The 19,536-nt window shown below is 42.4% G+C and overlaps 1 protein-coding gene across 1 annotated transcript in view; it reads left to right on the top strand.

The window, feature by feature from the left end:
• Positions 1-19,536, top strand: part of LOC106562707 (integrin alpha-11) — a 144,682-nt gene that overhangs the window by 78,393 nt on the left and 46,753 nt on the right. Inside the window, exons 13-19 of the mRNA XM_045708429.1 lie at positions 1,035-1,178; positions 8,146-8,480; positions 9,267-9,433; positions 11,966-12,105; positions 15,135-15,245; positions 15,686-15,771; positions 15,849-16,059. Of these exons, the coding sequence (XP_045564385.1) occupies positions 1,035-1,178; positions 8,146-8,480; positions 9,267-9,433; positions 11,966-12,105; positions 15,135-15,245; positions 15,686-15,771; positions 15,849-16,059 (1,194 nt within the window). The remainder of the gene's footprint in view (positions 1-1,034; positions 1,179-8,145; positions 8,481-9,266; positions 9,434-11,965; positions 12,106-15,134; positions 15,246-15,685; positions 15,772-15,848; positions 16,060-19,536) is intronic.

Genomic DNA, 19,536 nt, shown 5'->3' with positions numbered 1-19,536 from the left:
GGAATAGTTCCAAAAGTGTAAATCATTGGCAGCCCAGATAGGCTAAAGAAAATGTTAAACGTATTTGAAAAGTTCAAATGGCATCTGAACCCAGGTCTGGTTGTTGCATTGAGATAAAAGGCTGGGTTGTTTTGCGGAGCCAATTAGCCTCTATGGGGAAACATCTGGGTCTGTTACCTGAACGATGATGATGACTGGAATGCTATGCTAATGAACGCTAATGACGTTTGCTGGGGGTTTTTAATGATGTGGTGAAAGACGTGTGAAGGATGCGGTGAAGGACGTGTGAAGGACGTGTGAAGGATATGTGATGGATGTGTGAAGGACGTGTGAAGGACATGTGAAGGACGTGGTGAAGGATGTGTGAAGGACGTGTGAAGGTGTCACGATCATTGTCCTCGAACTCCCTGTCATAAATAAGCCAAGGCGCAGCGTGCCGTTAATTCCACATCCTTTATTTAGAAGTGAAAACCGAACAAAACAATAAACAGGATAAACAGAAAGAAACGTGACGTTCTGGGGCTGCTCAAAGGCAGCTGCACAAAAACAAGATCCCACAACTCAAGGAGGGAAAAAGGGCTGCCTAAGTATGGTTCCCAATCAGAGACAACGATAGACAGCTGCCTCTGATTGGAAACCATACCTGGCTAAAACATAGAAATAAAATACATAGAATGCCCACCCCATATCACACCCTGACCTAAGTAAACAGAGAAAAACGGCTCTCTCAGGTCAGGGCGTGACAGAAACGTGTGAAGGACGTGTGAAATGTGTGAAGGACGTGTGAAGGATGTGGTGAAGGACATGTGAAGGACGTGATGATTGTGGGGATAGTAATGATCTCAGTTGGTTAGCATGGTGCTTTTAGAGCCTGATGTGTCAGCTGGAGTAATGGGTTCGATTCCCACATGGGCCACATCTACTGGGTATGAAATACACTATGTGTTTACTCTGGATAAAAGTGTCTGCTAAATAACCAGACGATTCTATTATTGTTGTTGATCCAGGGTGTTGATTGTGTGGTTATATTTCAGATTGGGTCGTACTATGGGAGTGAGATCTCCCCGGTGGATATAGATGGTGACGGAGTAACAGACAACCTACTGGTGGCAGCGCCCATGTTCTTCAGTGGAGGCTGGGAGAAGGGCAAGGTGTACATCTACAGAGTGACTGAGCTGGTGGGTGGGCATGCACACACACACACACACACACACACACATACACACACGCACACACAGATGTACGAATGCTCACACACACACACACGTCACACTCGTGTGCACACACATACACACTCACTTACACACACGCCCCAGATCGCGTTACCAAACACACTTAAAACCAGGTCAGCACAGAAACACCTCGACCAGGACACATAGAGCCAAACTATCCCTATGCCTTGTATTTACATTATAACACATCAGACCAGACCAGAGACCAGACCTTCCAGAGCCTTGATTAGGGGTAGTTAACCCACTGGTACAACATCAACAGTCTACCAGACCTTCCAGAGCCTTGATTAGGGGTAGTTAACCCACTGGTACAACATCAACAGTCTACCAGACCTTCCAGAGCCTTGATTAGGGGTAGTTAACCCACTGGTACAACATCAACAGTCTACCAGACCTTCCAGAGCCTTGATTAGGGGTAGTTAACCCACTGGTACAACATCAACAGTCTACCAGACCTTCCAGAGCCTTGATTAGGGGTAGTTAACCCACTGGTACAACATCAACAGTCTACCAGACCTTCCAGAGCCTTGAATAGGGGTAGTTAACCCACTGGTACAACATCAACAGTCTACCAGACATTGGGCACCTGCCGTCACACAGATGAAATGAACAGCCTCCCTCCCTGCGCCAGCATGCCGTCTTCATTAGAGTCTTCGTTGGTTGGTGTACAAGTGCACCGTGAACTCAAACTGAATTAACAGCCTGTTATTTGGAGAAGAAAGGGGGCTTCTTAATAGGTGGAAATGACTGCAGAGGAATTCCTGTAGTTTTGAGACTCTCTCTCTGTGTCTCTCTCTCGCTCGGTGTGTGTGTGTGTCTCTCTCTTGCTCGGTGTGTGTGTGTGTCTCTCTCTCGCTCGGTGTGTGTGTGTGTCTCTCTCTCGCTCGGTGTGTGTGTGTGTCTCTCTCTTGCTCGGTGTGTGTGTGTGTCTCTCTCTCGCTCGGTGTGTGTGTGTGTCTCTCTCTTGCTCGGTGTGTGTGTGTGTCTCTCTCTCGCTCGGTGTGTGTGTGTGTCTCTCTCTCGCTCGGTGTGTGTGTGTGTCTCTCTCTCTCTCGCTCTCTCTCTCTCATGAGGGGGACCTGTGGACTGATAGGGGCTTGATCATTAGGGTTCCCCAAACAAGAAAAAAAGACAAGGGATCCTCCAACTAAGGACACAAAAGGGGTGTTGTGTGTGACAGAGAGGTGGCCTTCCATTCTACCAATAAGCCCCCATAGGCCACTGTGGAATGACTGTGATGGTCTCACCACTTCACCACAAATCTCCATATGTTTCAAATGTTCCCCACACACACACACACACACACACACACACACACACACACACACACACACACACACACACACACACACACACACACACACACACACACACACACACACACACACACACACACACACACACACACACACACACACACACACACACACACAACCCTGGTGACTACACAAGTGTGTGTAGCACGGCACCCTGTCCTCCTCTTTCCTTTAAAAAGACAACTGAAAAAAAACAAGTGATCTGAGGTTCCAGCCGTCCATAGGCTGTAGATTAGGGAGAAAGATGAGACAGCCTGGAGAGTGATAACGTGCATGGCTGATGACGGCCTAAAATACTTGGCTCCTATACTTTCTTAATGCTGAGGGATTGTACCTTTTTCCAGACTGAGGGGAAACCTAATTCTATTCAAAGGTACAGATATTTTCCGACTGACTTTCCACCCACTGTGAATACTCAAAGTTCCCCAGAAACATCCCTAAAGAAACATCCAGAAGCCTTGATTGCCTTTGATCATGTGACACTCGGATGAATCACCCATCCCTGATGTTGACAATGTTTTTGGGAAATCATATTTCCCCCTTGGGATAGAAAATGGGTAGATCCTTCCTCTTGTGTGAGCGAAAACAATGTGGCTTGAGGTTTTCAGTTGATTTCAAATTCAAAACTCAAACTCCCCAGTTATTGTTTGTTCGTTACTTTTGTTTTGTTTTGTTTACTTTCCTAAATGAATTTGGAATAACAAATGAAAGCTTCTGTAAAGATTGAAGGGGAAAGTTTAAGACAACAATGTCTCTATGTTTCATTGAGTTGTGTAAATAAATGGAGGGCTGTCCATTTGAGGGAGATCATCGATGGATGACTGAGATATCCCAGAAGCCTGGGGGGTGGGGCTACCCGGCCGCAGCACAGGAGATAACAGATTTATAACTTAACTTCAGTTCCTTAGCCACTACATCTGTTTTTGATGGATTCCCTTTGTGCATATGTTTTTCAAGGTTTTTCTTAACAAAGGACTCTTTAAGTACAGAGTAACAAAGAGAATTCCACCAACCAATAGGAGAAACATTGGCAAATACATAGTTGAATAGACATGCACATGACACAACCTTTACCTACAGTACCCTCTATCCCATGTAGCAGAAATATTCCATGATACAACCTTTACCTACAGTACCCTCTATCCCATGTAGCAGAAATATTCCATGATACAACCTTTACCTACAGTACCCTCTATCCCATGTAGCAGAAATATTCCATGATACAACCTTTACCTACAGTACCCTCTATCCCATGTAGCAGAAATATTCCATGATACAACCTTTACCTACAGTACCCTCTATCCCATGTAGCAGAAATATTCCATGATACAACCTTTACCTACAGTACCCTCTATCCCATGTAGCAGAAATATTCCATGATACAACCTTTACCTACAGTACCCTCTATCCCATGTAGCAGAAATATTCCATGATACAACCTTTACCTACAGTACCCTCTATCCCATGTAGCAGAAATATTCCATGATACAACCTTTACCTACAGTACCCTCTATCCCATGTAGCAGAAATATTCCATGATACAACCTTTACCTACAGTACCCTCTATCCCATGTAGCAGAAATATTCCATGATACAACCTTTACCTACAGTACCCTCTATCCCATGTAGCAGAAATATTCCATGACACAACCTTTACCTACAGTACCCTCTATCCCATGTAGCAGAAATATTCCATGACACAACCTTTACCTACAGTACCCTCTATCCCATGTAGCAGAAATATTCCATGATACAACCTTTACCTACAGTACCCTCTATCCCATGTAGCAGAAATATTCCATGATACAACCTTTACCTACAGTACCCTCTATCCCATGTAGCAGAAATATTCCATGATACAACCTTTACCTACAGTACCCTCTATCCCATGTAGCAGAAATATTCCATGATACAACCTTTACCTACAGTACCCTCTATCCCATGTAGCAGAAATATTCCATGATACAACCTTTACCTACAGTACCCTCTATCCCATGTAGCAGAAATATTCCATGATACAACCTTTACCTACAGTACCCTCTATCCCATGTAGCAGAAATATTCCATGATACAACCTTTACCTACAGTACCCTCTATCCCATGTAGCAGAAATATTCCATGATACAACCTTTACCTACAGTACCCTCTATCCCATGTAGCAGAAATATTCCATGATACAACCTTTACCTACAGTACCCTCTATCCCATGTAGCAGAAATATTCCATGATACAACCTTTACCTACAGTACCCTCTATCCCATGTAGCAGAAATATTCCATGATACAACCTTTACCTACAGTACCCTCTATCCCATGTAGCAGAAATATTCCATGATACAACCTTTACCTACAGTACCCTCTATCCCATGTAGCAGAAATATTCCATGATACAACCTTTACCTACAGTACCCTCTATCCCATGTAGCAGAAATATTCCATGATACAACCTTTACCTACAGTACCCTCTATCCCATGTAGCAGAAATATTCCATGATACAACCTTTACCTACAGTACCCTCTATCCCATGTAGCAGAAATATTCCATGATACAACCTTTACCTACAGTACCCTCTATCCCATGTAGCAGAAATATTCCATGATACAACCTTTACCTACAGTACCCTCTATCCCATGTAGCAGAAATATTCCATGATACAACCTTTACCTACAGTACCCTCTATCCCATGTAGCAGAAATATTCCATGATACAACCTTTACCTACAGTACCCTCTATCCCATGTAGCAGAAATATTCCATGATACAACCTTTACCTACAGTACCCTCTATCCCATGTAGCAGAAATATTCCATGATACAACCTTTACCTACAGTAACCTCTATCCCATGTAGCAGAAATATTCCATGATACAACCTTTACCTACAGTACCCTCTATCCCATGTAGCAGAAATATTCCATGATACAACCTTTACCTACAGTACCCTCTATCCCATGTAGCAGAAATATTCCATGATACAACCTTTACCTACAGTACCCTCTATCCCATGTAGCAGAAATATTCCATGATACAACCTTTACCTACAGTACCCTCTATCCCATGTAGCAGAAATATTCCATGATACAACCTTTACCTACAGTACCCTCTATCCCATGTAGCAGAAATATTCCATGATACAACCTTTACCTACAGTACCCTCTATCCCATGTAGCAGAAATATTCCATGATACAACCTTTACCTACAGTACCCTCTATCCCATGTAGCAGAAATATTCCATGATACAACCTTTACCTACAGTACCCTCTATCCCATGTAGCAGAAATATTCCATGATACAACCTTTACCTACAGTACCCTCTATCCCATGTAGCAGAAATATTCCATGATACAACCTTTACCTACAGTACCCTCTATCCCATGTAGCAGAAATATTCCATGATACAACCTTTACCTACAGTACCCTCTATCCCATGTAGCAGAAATATTCCATGATACAACCTTTACCTACAGTACCCTCTATCCCATGTAGCAGAAATATTCCATGATACAACCTTTACCTACAGTACCCTCTATCCCATGTAGCAGAAATATTCCATGACACAACCTTTACCTACAGTACCCTCTATCCCATGTAGCAGAAATATTCCATGACACAACCTTTACCTACAGTACCCTCTATCCCATGTAGCAGAAATATTCCATGACACAACCTTTACCTACAGTACCCTCTATCCCATGTAGCAGAAATATTCCATGATACAACCTTTACCTACAGTACCCTCTATCCCATGTAGCAGAAATATTCCATGATACAACCTTTACCTACAGTACCCTCTATCCCATGTAGCAGAAATATTCCATGATACAACCTTTACCTACAGTACCCTCTATCCCATGTAGCAGAAATATTCCATGATACAACCTTTACCTACAGTACCCTCTATCCCATGTAGCAGAAATATTCCATGATACAACCTTTACCTACAGTACCCTCTATCCCATGTAGCAGAAATATTCCATGATACAACCTTTACCTACAGTACCCTCTATCCCATGTAGCAGAAATATTCCATGATACAACCTTTACCTACAGTACCCTCTATCCCATGTAGCAGAAATATTCCATGATACAACCTTTACCTACAGTACCCTCTATCCCATGTAGCAGAAATATTCCATGATACAACCTTTACCTACAGTACCCTCTATCCCATGTAGCAGAAATATTCCATGATACAACCTTTACCTACAGTACCCTCTATCCCATGTAGCAGAAATATTCCATGATACAACCTTTACCTACAGTACCCTCTATCCCATGTAGCAGAAATATTCCATGATACAACCTTTACCTACAGTACCCTCTATCCCATGTAGCAGAAATATTCCATGATACAACCTTTACCTACAGTACCCTCTATCCCATGTAGCAGAAATATTCCATGATACAACCTTTACCTACAGTACCCTCTATCCCATGTAGCAGAAATATTCCATGATACAACCTTTACCTACAGTACCCTCTATCCCATGTAGCAGAAATATTCCATGATACAACCTTTACCTACAGTACCCTCTATCCCATGTAGCAGAAATATTCCATGATACAACCTTTACCTACAGTACCCTCTATCCCATGTAGCAGAAATATTCCATGATACAACCTTTACCTACAGTACCCTCTATCCCATGTAGCAGAAATATTCCATGATACAACCTTTACCTACAGTACCCTCTATCCCATGTAGCAGAAATATTCCATGATACAACCTTTACCTACAGTACCCTCTATCCCATGTAGCAGAAATATTCCATGATACAACCTTTACCTACAGTACCCTCTATCCCATGTAGCAGAAATATTCCATGATACAACCTTTACCTACAGTACCCTCTATCCCATGTAGCAGAAATATTCCATGATACAACCTTTACCTACAGTACCCTCTATCCCATGTAGCAGAAATATTCCATGATACAACCTTTACCTACAGTACCCTCTATCCCATGTAGCAGAAATATTCCATGATACAACCTTTACCTACAGTACCCTCTATCCCATGTAGCAGAAATATTCCATGATACAACCTTTACCTACAGTACCCTCTATCCCATGTAGCAGAAATATTCCATGATACAACCTTTACCTACAGTACCCTCTATCCCATGTAGCAGAAATATTCCATGATACAACCTTTACCTACAGTACCCTCTATCCCATGTAGCAGAAATATTCCATGATACAACCTTTACCTACAGTACCCTCTATCCCATGTAGCAGAAATATTCCATGATACAACCTTTACCTACAGTACACTCTATCCCATGTAGCAGAAATATTCCATGATACAACCTTTACCTACAGTACCCTCTATCCCATGTAGCAGAAATATTCCATGATACAACCTTTACCTACAGTACCCTCTATCCCATGTAGCAGAAATATTCCATGATACAACCTTTACCTACAGTACACTCTATCCCATGTAGCAGAAATATTCCATGATACAACCTTTACCTACAGTACACTCTATCCCATGTAGCAGAAATATTCCATGATACAACCTTTACCTACAGTACCCTCTATCCCATGTAGCAGAAATATTCCAAAATGACATCATCCTATCCTATTTCCTTCTCAGAATCGTTTCGTCCTGGAGGGAGCGTTGGAGATCCAGGACCGTGGTCAGAACGCTCGGTTCGGCTCCTCGCTGGCCCCGGTCCCTGACCTGAACGGGGACGGCTTCAACGACATGGTGGTGGGGGCCCCGCTGGAGGATGACCATAGAGGAGCTATCTACGTCTTCTTCAGCCAACGCAACAGGATTCTGCGTAAATACAAACAGAGGATAGCTGCGATAGACATGGCCAGTGGCCTGCGCTACTTTGGCCGTAGTATCCATGGCAGTATGGACATGGACGAGGATGGCCTGGTGGACTTGGCCGTGGGCTCCCTGGGGGCAGCCGTGCTTCTATGGTAGGTCATTTAGATATTAACAAGTGTTCTACTGTTTCTCTGGTAGGTCATTTAGATATTAACAAGTGTTCTACTGTTTCTATGGTAGGTCATTTAGATATTAACAAGTGTTCTACTGTTTCTCTGCTAGGTCATTTAGATATTAACAAGTGTTCTACTGTTTCTATGGTAGGTCATTTAGATATTAACAAGTGTTCTACTGTTTCTATGGTAGGTCATTTAGATATTAACAAGTGTTCTACTGTTTCTATGGTAGGTCATTTAGATATTAACAAGTGTTCTACTGTTTCTATGGTAGGTCATTTAGATATTAACAAGTGTTCTACTGTTTCTATGGTAGGTCATTTAGATATTAACAAGTGTTCTACTGTTTCTATGGTAGGTCACTTAGATATTAACAAGTGTTCTACTGTTTCTATGGTAGGTCACTTAGATATTAACAAGTGTTCTACTGTTTCTCTGGTAGGTAACTTAGATATTAACAAGTGTTCTACTGTTTCTCTGGTAGGTCACTTTAGATATTAACAAGTGTTCTACTGTTTCTCTGGTAGGTCATTTAGATATTAACAAGTGTTCTACTGTTTCTCTGGTAGGTCATTTAGATATTAACAAGTGTTCTACTGTTTCTATGGTAGGTAACTTAGATATTAACAAGTGTTCTACTGTTTCTCTGGTAGGTCATTTAGATATTAACAAGTGTTCTACTGTTTCTCTGGTACTGTATGTATGTGGAGCATATAATCAACCACATTTATGATCATAACACTGTGTATGGTTCATCTGCAGGTCTCGCAGTGTCGTCCGAATTCACGCCAACATCAGGTTTGAACCCAGCAAGATCAACATCTTTGTGAAGGACTGTGAGAGGGGAGGCAAGGACGTGACCTGCATGTCAGCCGTAGTGTGTCTAAACGTCACCGCCCGGACAGCCATACCTCCTACACAGGAAGTGGGTGAGTGTTCAAAAGTGGCCAATTAAGTCACGTTATAGACTATAATGTAGCCTGCATCCTTCTACTGATTATAGCTTCAGTGCAAAATATGTCAGATTGACTCCAACTACCTTGAGATATTGCTGATGTTGCTGAACTCTTTCTCTGCACTTCTGATAATATGGGTTCTGTTTAAGCCGCCCACTGCTTACAGATTTTATGGGGATGAGAACTAAACAAATAAAACTGGATTCATCTTAGTAGATGTAATAGCCCAGTGGAGCCACAAAGCCTTTTTTCTATTCAGGAAGAAGTTTATTCACTGTTGTTCCTTCACTGTACAGTCAACAGAGGACCTCATTGTCTTTCAGGCAAAACTGACATCTTGATTAACTCTACAGTTGATCTCCTACTATTCTATGTTTAGAGCAAAGCTTAGCCTTTCCAAGCCTGTTCTATGTTTAGAGCAAAGCTTAGCCTTTCCAAGCCTGTTCTATGTTTAGAGCAAAGCTTAGCCTTTCCAAGCCTGTTCTATGTTTAGAGCAAAGCTTAGCCTTTCCAAGCCTGTTCTATGTTTAGAGCAAAGCTTAGCCTTTCCAAGCCTGTTCTATGTTTAGAGCAAAGCTTAGAACAGGCTTGGAAAGGCTATGTTTAGAGCAAAGCTTAGCCTTTCCAAGCCTGCTACACATTGGCTAAGGATCAAGTAAGCACTAGAAGTAATGCAGTTCAGAGATTCATAGTTGAAATCATGATCCAAACGTGTATTGCTCAATGTCTCTGCTTGGTTGTTGTTGAGTCAGTCAGACCGCTCTTTTGTTGGCTCACTGAGTGAAAGGGTGATGGCTTCTTGCCCCAGAGCAGAGCCACAGGAAAATGTTTCCTCGCTATCAGTGACAGTTTAGGATATCATTCCATCTGCCAAACACATATGCTGCAGGCTACAGAGCGGTTACGGACATGCTATGCCAACTGCTACATCTGATGAGAACTGATCTGGATTATCCTAGCCTCTGACTGTTAATTAGCCAAGCATTCTGTATGTAAATTGCCCTCTGAATAGTATGCATTCTGTCCACTATACTCATTTAATTTTTATGGTGGCAATATAATCAGGCTGATGGTTGTCAGGCTGCGGATAACCCGACATGGCTACCCCACACTTCTGCCGTGAGCCCGGAATCTCTCTGGAGACCGTTTCGGTTGCCGTGGCTCTGAGGTGTTGAATCACCGACAGTGGCCCACCCGTGCTCTGACACAAGGTATCCCTGGTCACAATTTGTTTTAAAGGTTGAGGCCTGTTGGCTCAGATTTTCCCCCTTGTGTGGGACTATAGGAGGCAGGCTAAGGAGGCTGGCTAAGGAGGCAGGCTAAGGAGGCTGGCTAAGGAGGCAGGCTAAGGAGGCAGGCTAAGGAGGCAGGCTAAGGAGGCAGGCTAAGGAGGCTGGCTAAGGAGGCTGGCTAAGGAGGCATTGAGGCGTGGATGTTTCTGGTTAACCTCCCAACCTCCCGCCATCTTTGTCAAATATGTTAGACGGGCCAAACCAATAGGAAGAAGCTTCAGAAAGTTATCTTGTCCTCCGTCGGGACGGTTGGACATCTAGGGGACACTGAACAGTGGGAACACATTGATTTGATTTCCCCTCATTATCACGTCTGGTCTAGTAACATCTGTCAGATGTGCTGCTGCTGCTGCTGGTGTTGCAAGTCTGTTGTGTTCGACTGTACAAGGAAGAATAAACTTTGAGAAAAGAGATATCTCCAAATGTGCTTAAGGTAACACGCCTTCAACTTTAAGCAGCATCTGATGGAAATGGAAAGAGCATGTGTTCAACATCCACTGAAGTAGCTAGCAACTTTAATAGATACAGTAGTTGCCGTGGTAACCAACCAAACAGACTTGCTAGTTTAGCTAACCAAACCATCAGTTCCAGCTTGCCATTATGAACATTGAATTCAACAATGCCAATAATGTTATCAATTGAACTTTTTCTTTTAAAAAGCAGCTCAAATATAGAACATGTAAGAATGAACTATAGTCATTGAATTCTACCGTGCAAATATACCATACGTTATAGGGAAATAATGCACACTCTAGAATGGTCTTCAAGCCAATCAGAAAGAAATGTAACAATGTCATGGTATAATGGAGAAAGTAGGTATGAGGTATGGGAGACCAGTGTACTCTCCAGTTGGCATGCTTAGTAGGGTAATGTGCATTAGCTCTGGATTTTATGGTATTTTCCCCAAGCTATTAAAGTGCGGTGCAATAAATAACGTGCCTCTTAAACAGTGTGGGTTGGAAATGAATCACTTCCAAAGCCATATGGCTCAAGAGGTCTAGTCAACTCTCTCAACTCTGGAGTAGTCACTCACTCAAATGTCCTCAACTGAGACGTTGTTTCAGTTCCTCGACGGTGGCTCTTGGATATTGTCCAAGTTTATTTTTTGTAATGTAATCTGTGCTGCTTCTGGTCCTTACTTTATAGAAAATAAAGTACTGTAGTATAGAACATGTTTCCAACAGTTATGCTCCCTCTTTCTTCATCTCTCTAGCTATCACTTACAACACCACCATTGGGGAGCGTCGATTCAACCCCAGAGCCATAATGGATGAGCCTGATAAACTGCTGTTTCAAAACCTGACCCTGCTTTCTGGAGAGGAGACCTGTCAACACATCTACTTCTATGTCATGGTGAGCACTGACTGAACTCTAGCTGAATTCCAAATCAACATCTAGACTCTAACCTATCCGGTAGATCTGAGAATATTGGATAGGTGGAAGCAATATGACTACATTTACATACAGCCAATCAGAAGGTAAGACAGAGACTTGAGATGGTATTATCCAGAGCCATGTATTTAGATAATTGGGACAACTTTTAGAATTGTAAATATTATTCTAGACATTCAGTTGCATAGCAATATTGAAATATTCCCCCATGTAATGTTAATGGGGGGTAACATGGTCAATTCATAATGCAGAAACCTCAATGTCCTGACAATCTAAATACATGCCTCTGGTTTAATCCTGTCATTGTAATGTTTCCTATTCTATTCTATCATTATAACGTTTCCTACTCTATCCTATCATTATAACGTTTCCTACTCTATCCTATCATTACAACGTTTCCTTCTCTATCCTATCATTATAACGTTTCCTACTCTATCCTATCATTATAACGTTTCCTATTCTATCCTATCATTATAACGTTTCCTATTCTATTCTATCATTATAACGTTTCCTACTCTATCCTATCATTATAACGTTTCCTACTCTATCCTATCATTATAACGTTTCCTACTCTATTCTATCATTATAACGTTTCCTACTCTATCCGATCATTATAACGTTTCCTACTCTATCCTATCATTATAACGTTTCCTATTCTATCCTATCATTATAACGTTTCCTATTCTATTCTATCATTATAACGTTTCCTACTCTATCCGATCATTATAACGTTTCCTACTCTATCCTATCATTATAACGTTTCCTACTCTATCCTAATATTATGTTTCCTATTCTATCCTATCATTATAACGTTTCCTATTCTATCCTATCATTATAACGTTTCCTATTCTATCCTTATAACATTTCCTATTCTGTCCTAACATTATGTTTCCTACTCTGTCCTATCATTATAACGTTTCCTATTCTATCATTATAACGTTTCCTACTCTATCCTAATATTATGTTTCCTATTCTATCCTATCATTATAACGTTTCCTATTCTATCCTAACATTATAACGTTTCCTATTCTGTCCTAACATTATGTTTCCTATTCTATCATTATAACGTTTCCTATTCTATCCTATCATTATAACGTTTCCTACTCTATCCTATCATTATAACGTTTCCTACTCTATCCTATCATTATAACGTTTCCTATTCTATCCTATCATTATAACGTTTCCTACTCTATCCTATCATTATAACGTTTCCTACTCTATCCTATCATTATAACGTTTCCTATTCTATCCTATCATTATAACGTTTCCTATTCTATCCTATCATTATAACGTTTCCTACTCTATCCTATCATTATAACGTTTCCTACTCTATCCTAATATTATGTTTCCTATTCTATCCTATCATTATAACGTTTCCTATTCTATCCTAACATTATAACGTTTCCTATTCTATCCTAACATTATAACGTTTCCTATTCTGTCCTAACATTATGTTTCCTATTCTATCATTATAACGTTTCCTATTCTATCCTATCATTATAACGTTTCCTATTCTATCCTATCATTATAACGTTTCCTACTCTATCCTATCATTATAACGTTTCCTATTCTATCCTATCATTATAACGTTTCCTACTCTATCCTATCATTATAACGTTTCCTATTCTATCCTATCATTATAACGTTTCCTACTCTATCCTATCATTATAACGTTTCCTACTCTATCCTATCATTATAACGTTTCCTACTCTATCCTATCATTATAACGTTTCCTACTCTATCCTATCATTATAACGTTTCCTACTCTATCCTATCATTATAACGTTTCCTATTCTATCCTATCATTATAACGTTTCCTATTCTATCCTATCATTATAACGTTTCCTATTCTATCCTATCATTATAACGTTTCCTACTCTATCCTATCATTATAACGTTTCCTACTCTATCCTATCATTATAACGTTTCCTACTCTATCCTATCATTATAACGTTTCCTACTCTATCCTATCATTATAACTGTCACGGTTATCATCTGGAATGGAGGACCAAAACGCAGCAGGAATGTGGATGCTCATCTTGATATTTATTTGAACCAAGAAAACACCAAAATAACAAACGAAGAACGAACGATCAACAAAACAGTCTTGTAAGGCTCACACACGCAAAACAAGAAACAATCTCCCACAAACACTAAACCAAACACATACCCATATATAGGACTCTCAATCAGAGGCAACGAGAAAGCACCTGCCTCCAATTGAGAGTCCAACCCCCCATTAACCTAAACATAGAAATACAACTAACTAGACTAAACATAGAAATACATTAACATAGAACAGTGCCCAAAAACCCCGGAATACATAAATCAAATACCCTTCTACAAAACCACCACCCCGAACCACATAAAACAAATACCCTCTGCCACGTCCTGACCAAACTACAATAACAAATAACCCTTATACTGGTCAGGACGTGACAATAACGTTTCGTATTCTATCCTAACATTATGTTTCCTATTCTATCCTATCATTATAACGTTTCCTACTCTATCCTATCATTATAACGTTTCCTACTCTATCCTATCATTATAACGTTTCCTACTCTATCCTATCATTATAACGTTTCCTACTCTATCCTATCATTATAACGTTTCCTACTCTATCCTATCATTATAACGTTTCCTATTCTATCCTATCATTATAACGTTTCCTATTCTATCCTATCATTATAACGTTTCCTATTCTATCCTATCATTATAACGTTGACTACTCTATCCTATCATTATAACGTTTCCTATTCTATCCTAACATTATAACGTTTCCTACTCTATCCTATCATTATAACGTTTCCTATTCTATCCTATCATTATAACGTTTCCTACTCTATCCTATCATTATAACGTTTCCTACTCTATCCTATCATTATAACGTTTCCTATTCCTCAGTGTGTTGTGACGGTTATGGTTCATGATGTATGGTGTGATACAGTTGAAATAACACTGATCCTCCCCACGTGTTGTTGATCCAGGAGACCACGGACTACGTGAGGCCCATCGTGTTCACTGTGGCGGTGGCACTGCAGGATCCCGACCAGGGCCCTGCGCTGGACGACACCTGGCCCACCACCGTCAGGACTGAGGTGAGACACACACATCTGACCCTTGACCACTGACAATCAGCACTTCTTGTTTAGCTCTTATGTAATCACTGATTAGAAATGTCTGGACAGGTAAAAAACATTTGCTGGAACCCTTCCGTTCATCTGTCCAATCATATCTAATCAGTGATCCCTTCAAGGAAGCGATGAAGAAAGGAAGCGCTTTGAGCGGGTCACATGACTGCTTGACCTGAGCACTAACCAGTCATCTCCTTGTTTAGCTCTTAGTCTACAGCCTTATGGGTGGTATTGTAGCGATTAAGGGGAACATACAGGGGCTTGAACCAGTGACACTATGGTTTGCAGGGCAAGCATAGTACTCGCTGTACCATAAAGGTAGACCTCTTGGCCTCTAAGAACACTTGGCATAGCCGTACTATGATATGGATGTCATTGTAACTGAGTATCTTGCTCTCTACTAGCTTCCCTTCTGGAATGGCTGTGATGAGGATGACCGCTGTGTACCAGGCCTGTCCTTACAGAGTACAACTGACCTGCTGTCTTGGAGGTGAGCGCACACACACACACACACCACACCACACACACAGATCAGAATATATTACTTTCTCCCTCTCCCCCTCACAGGCAGTTCTGTGGGAATGTAGTCCACTCCAGGGGTGTGATGTGTCGACGTCTGTCCGAAGGAGGGGCGGAGGGGTCAGAGCGAGTGATGGAGGGATCGAGGAGGAGGATGGTGGTGGACGTTCGTCTGGAGAACAGGGGAGAGAACGCCTATGGAGCCCGCCTCAACATCACAAACACTCCTAACCTACGATTCTCTAGTCTCATAGTCAAGGTGAGGATTCACAGTGCATTGGATTTATAGACCACTATTCCAGGACCAAAGACTATAGTGCAACAATGCAGTCCAATAAATGGCAGTACAGTAGACAACAGTACACCAGTACAGCAGACAACAGTACTGCAGTCAACAGTACACCAGTACTGCAGTCAACAGTACACCAGTACTGCAGACAACAGTACACCAGTACTGCAGTCAACAGTACACTAGTACTGCAGACAATAGTACACCAGTACTGCAGACAACAGTACACCAGTACTGCAGACAACAGTACACCAGTACTGCAGACAACAGTACACCAGTACTGCAGACAAAAAGTACAGCAGACAACAGTCCATCAGTACAGCCGACAACAGTCCATCGGTACAGCAGACAACAGTCCACTAGTACAGCAGACAACAGTCCACTAGTACAGCAGACAACAGTCCACTAGTACAGCAGACAACAGTCCACTAGTACAGCAGACAACAGTCCACCAGTACAGCAGACAACAGTCCACCAGTACAGCAGACAACAGTCCACCAGTACAGCAGACAACAGTACACCAATACTGCAGACAACAGTCCACCAGTACAGCAGACAACAGTCCACCAGTACAGCAGACAACAGTCCACCAGTACAGCAGACAACAGTCCACCAGTACAGCAGACAACAGTCCACCAGTACAGCAGACAACAGTCCACCAGTACAGCAGACAACAGTCCACCAGTACAGCAGACTATAGTACACCAGTACAGCAGACTATAGTACACCAGTACAGCAGACAACAGTACACCAGTACAGCAGAATATAGTACACCAGTACAGCAGACTATAGTACACCAGTACAGCAGACAACAGTACACCAGTACAGCAGAATATAGTACACCAGTACAGCAGACAACAGTACACCAGTACAGCAGACAACAGTACACCAGTACAGCAGACAACAGTACACCAGTACAGCAGACTATAGTACACCAGTACAGCAGACTATAGTCCACCAGTACAGCAGACAACAGTACACCAGTCAACAGTACACCAGTACAGCAGACAACAGTACACCAGTACAGCAGACTATAGTACACCAGTACAGCAGACAACAGTCCACCAGTACAGCAGACAACAGTACACCAGTACAGCAGACAACAGTACACCAGTACAGCAGACAACAGTGCACCAATACAGCAGACAATAGTACACCAGTACAGCAGACTATAGTACACCAGTACAGCAGACTATTGTACACCAGTACAGCAGACTATTGTACACCAGTACAGCAGACAATAGTACACCAGTACAGCAGACTATAGTACACCAGTACAGCAGACTATAGTACACCAGTACAGCAGACTATAGTACACCAGTACAGCAGACTATAGTACACCAGTACAGCAGACTATAGTACACCAGTAGAGCAGACTATAGTACACCAGTACAGCAGAATATAGTCCACCAGTACAGCAGACAACAGTCAACCAGTACAGCAGACATCAGTACACCAGTACAGCAGACTATAGTACACCAGTGCAGCAGACTATAGTACACCAGTGCAGCAGACTATAGTCCACCAGTACAGCAGACAACAGTACACCAGTCAACAGTACACCAGTACAGCAGACAACAGTACACCAGTACAGCAGACTATAGTACACCAGTACAGCAGACAACAGTCCACCAGTACAGCAGACAACAGTCCACCAGTACAGCAGACAACAGTGCACCAGTACAGCAGACAACAGTGCACCAGTACAGCAGACAATAGTACACCAGTACAGCAGACTATAGTACACCAGTACAGCAGACTATTGTACACCAGTACAGCAGACTATTGTACACCAGTACAGCAGACAACAGTACACCAGTACAGCAGACAACAGTACACCGGTACAGCAGACAACAGTACACCAGTACAGCAGACTATAGTACACCAGTACAGCAGACTATAGTACACCAGTACAGCAGACAACAGTCCACCAGTACAGCAGACAACAGTCCACCAGTACAGCAGACAGCAGTACACCAGTACAGCAGACAACAGTACACCAGTACAGCAGACAACAGTCCACCAGTAGAGCAGACTATAGTACACCAGTAGAGCAGACTATAGTACACCAGTACAGCAGAATATAGTACACCAGTACAGCAGACAACAGTCCACCAGTACAGCAGACAACAGTCCACCAGTACAGCAGACATCAGTACACCAGTACAGCAGACTATAGTCCACCAGTGCAGCAGACTATAGTCCACCAGTACAGCAGACAACAGTACACCAGTCAACAGTACACCAGTACAGCAGACAACAGTACACCAGTACAGCAGACTATAGTACACCAGTACAGCAGACAACAGTCCACCAGTACAGCAGACAACAGTCCACCAGTACAGCAGACAACAGTACACCAGTACAGCAGACAACAGTGCACCAGTACAGCAGACAACAGTACACCAGTACAGCAGACTATAGTACACCAGTACAGCAGACTATTGTACACCAGTACAGCAGACAATAGTACACCAGTACAGCAGACAACAGTACACCAGTACAGCAGACAACAGTCCACCAGTACAGCAGACAACAGTCCACCAGTACAGCAGACAGCAGTACACCAGTACAGCAGACAACAGTACACCAGTACAGCAGACAACAGTCCACCAGTACAGCAGACTATAGTACACCAGTACAGCAGACTATAGTACACCAGTACAGCAGAATATAGTACACCAGTACAGCAGACAACAGTCCACCAGTACAGCAGACAACAGTCCACCAGTACAGCAGACATCAGTACACCAGTGCAGCAGACTATAGTACACCAGTGCAGCAGACTATAGTCCACCAGTACAGCAGACAACAGTACACCAGTCAACAGTACACCAGACAACAGTACACCAGTACAGCAGACTATAGTACACCAGTACAGCAGACAACAGTCCACCAGTACAGCAGACAACAGTCCACCAGTACAGCAGACAACAGTCCACCAGTACAGCAGACAACAGTCCACCAGTACAGCAGACAACAGTGCACCAGTACAGCAGACAATAGTACACCAGTACAGCAGACTATAGTACACCAGTACAGCAGACTATTGTACACCAGTACAGCAGACTATTGTACACCATTACAGCAGACAACAGTACACCAGTACAGCAGACAACAGTACACCAGTACAGCAGACAACAGTACACCAGTACAGCAGACTATAGTACACCAGTACAGCAGACTATAGTACACCAGTACAGCAGACAACAGTCCACCAGTACAGCAGACAACAGTCCACCAGTACAGCAGACAGCAGTACACCAGTACAGCAGACAACAGTACACCAGTACAGCAGACAACAGTCCACCAGTACAGCAGACTATAGTACACCAGTACAGCAGACAACAGTACACCAGTACAGCAGACTATAGTACACCAGTACAGCAGACAACAGTACACCAGTACAGCAGACAACAGTACACCAGTACAGCAGACAACAGTACA

Source organism: Salmo salar, chromosome ssa26 (assembly GCF_905237065.1).
Source record: "Salmo salar chromosome ssa26, Ssal_v3.1, whole genome shotgun sequence".
NCBI classification, from domain to species: domain Eukaryota; kingdom Metazoa; phylum Chordata; class Actinopteri; order Salmoniformes; family Salmonidae; genus Salmo; species Salmo salar.
The sequence above is the reverse complement of the archived record's forward strand: the minus strand, read 5'-3'. Positions and strand labels throughout refer to the sequence as shown.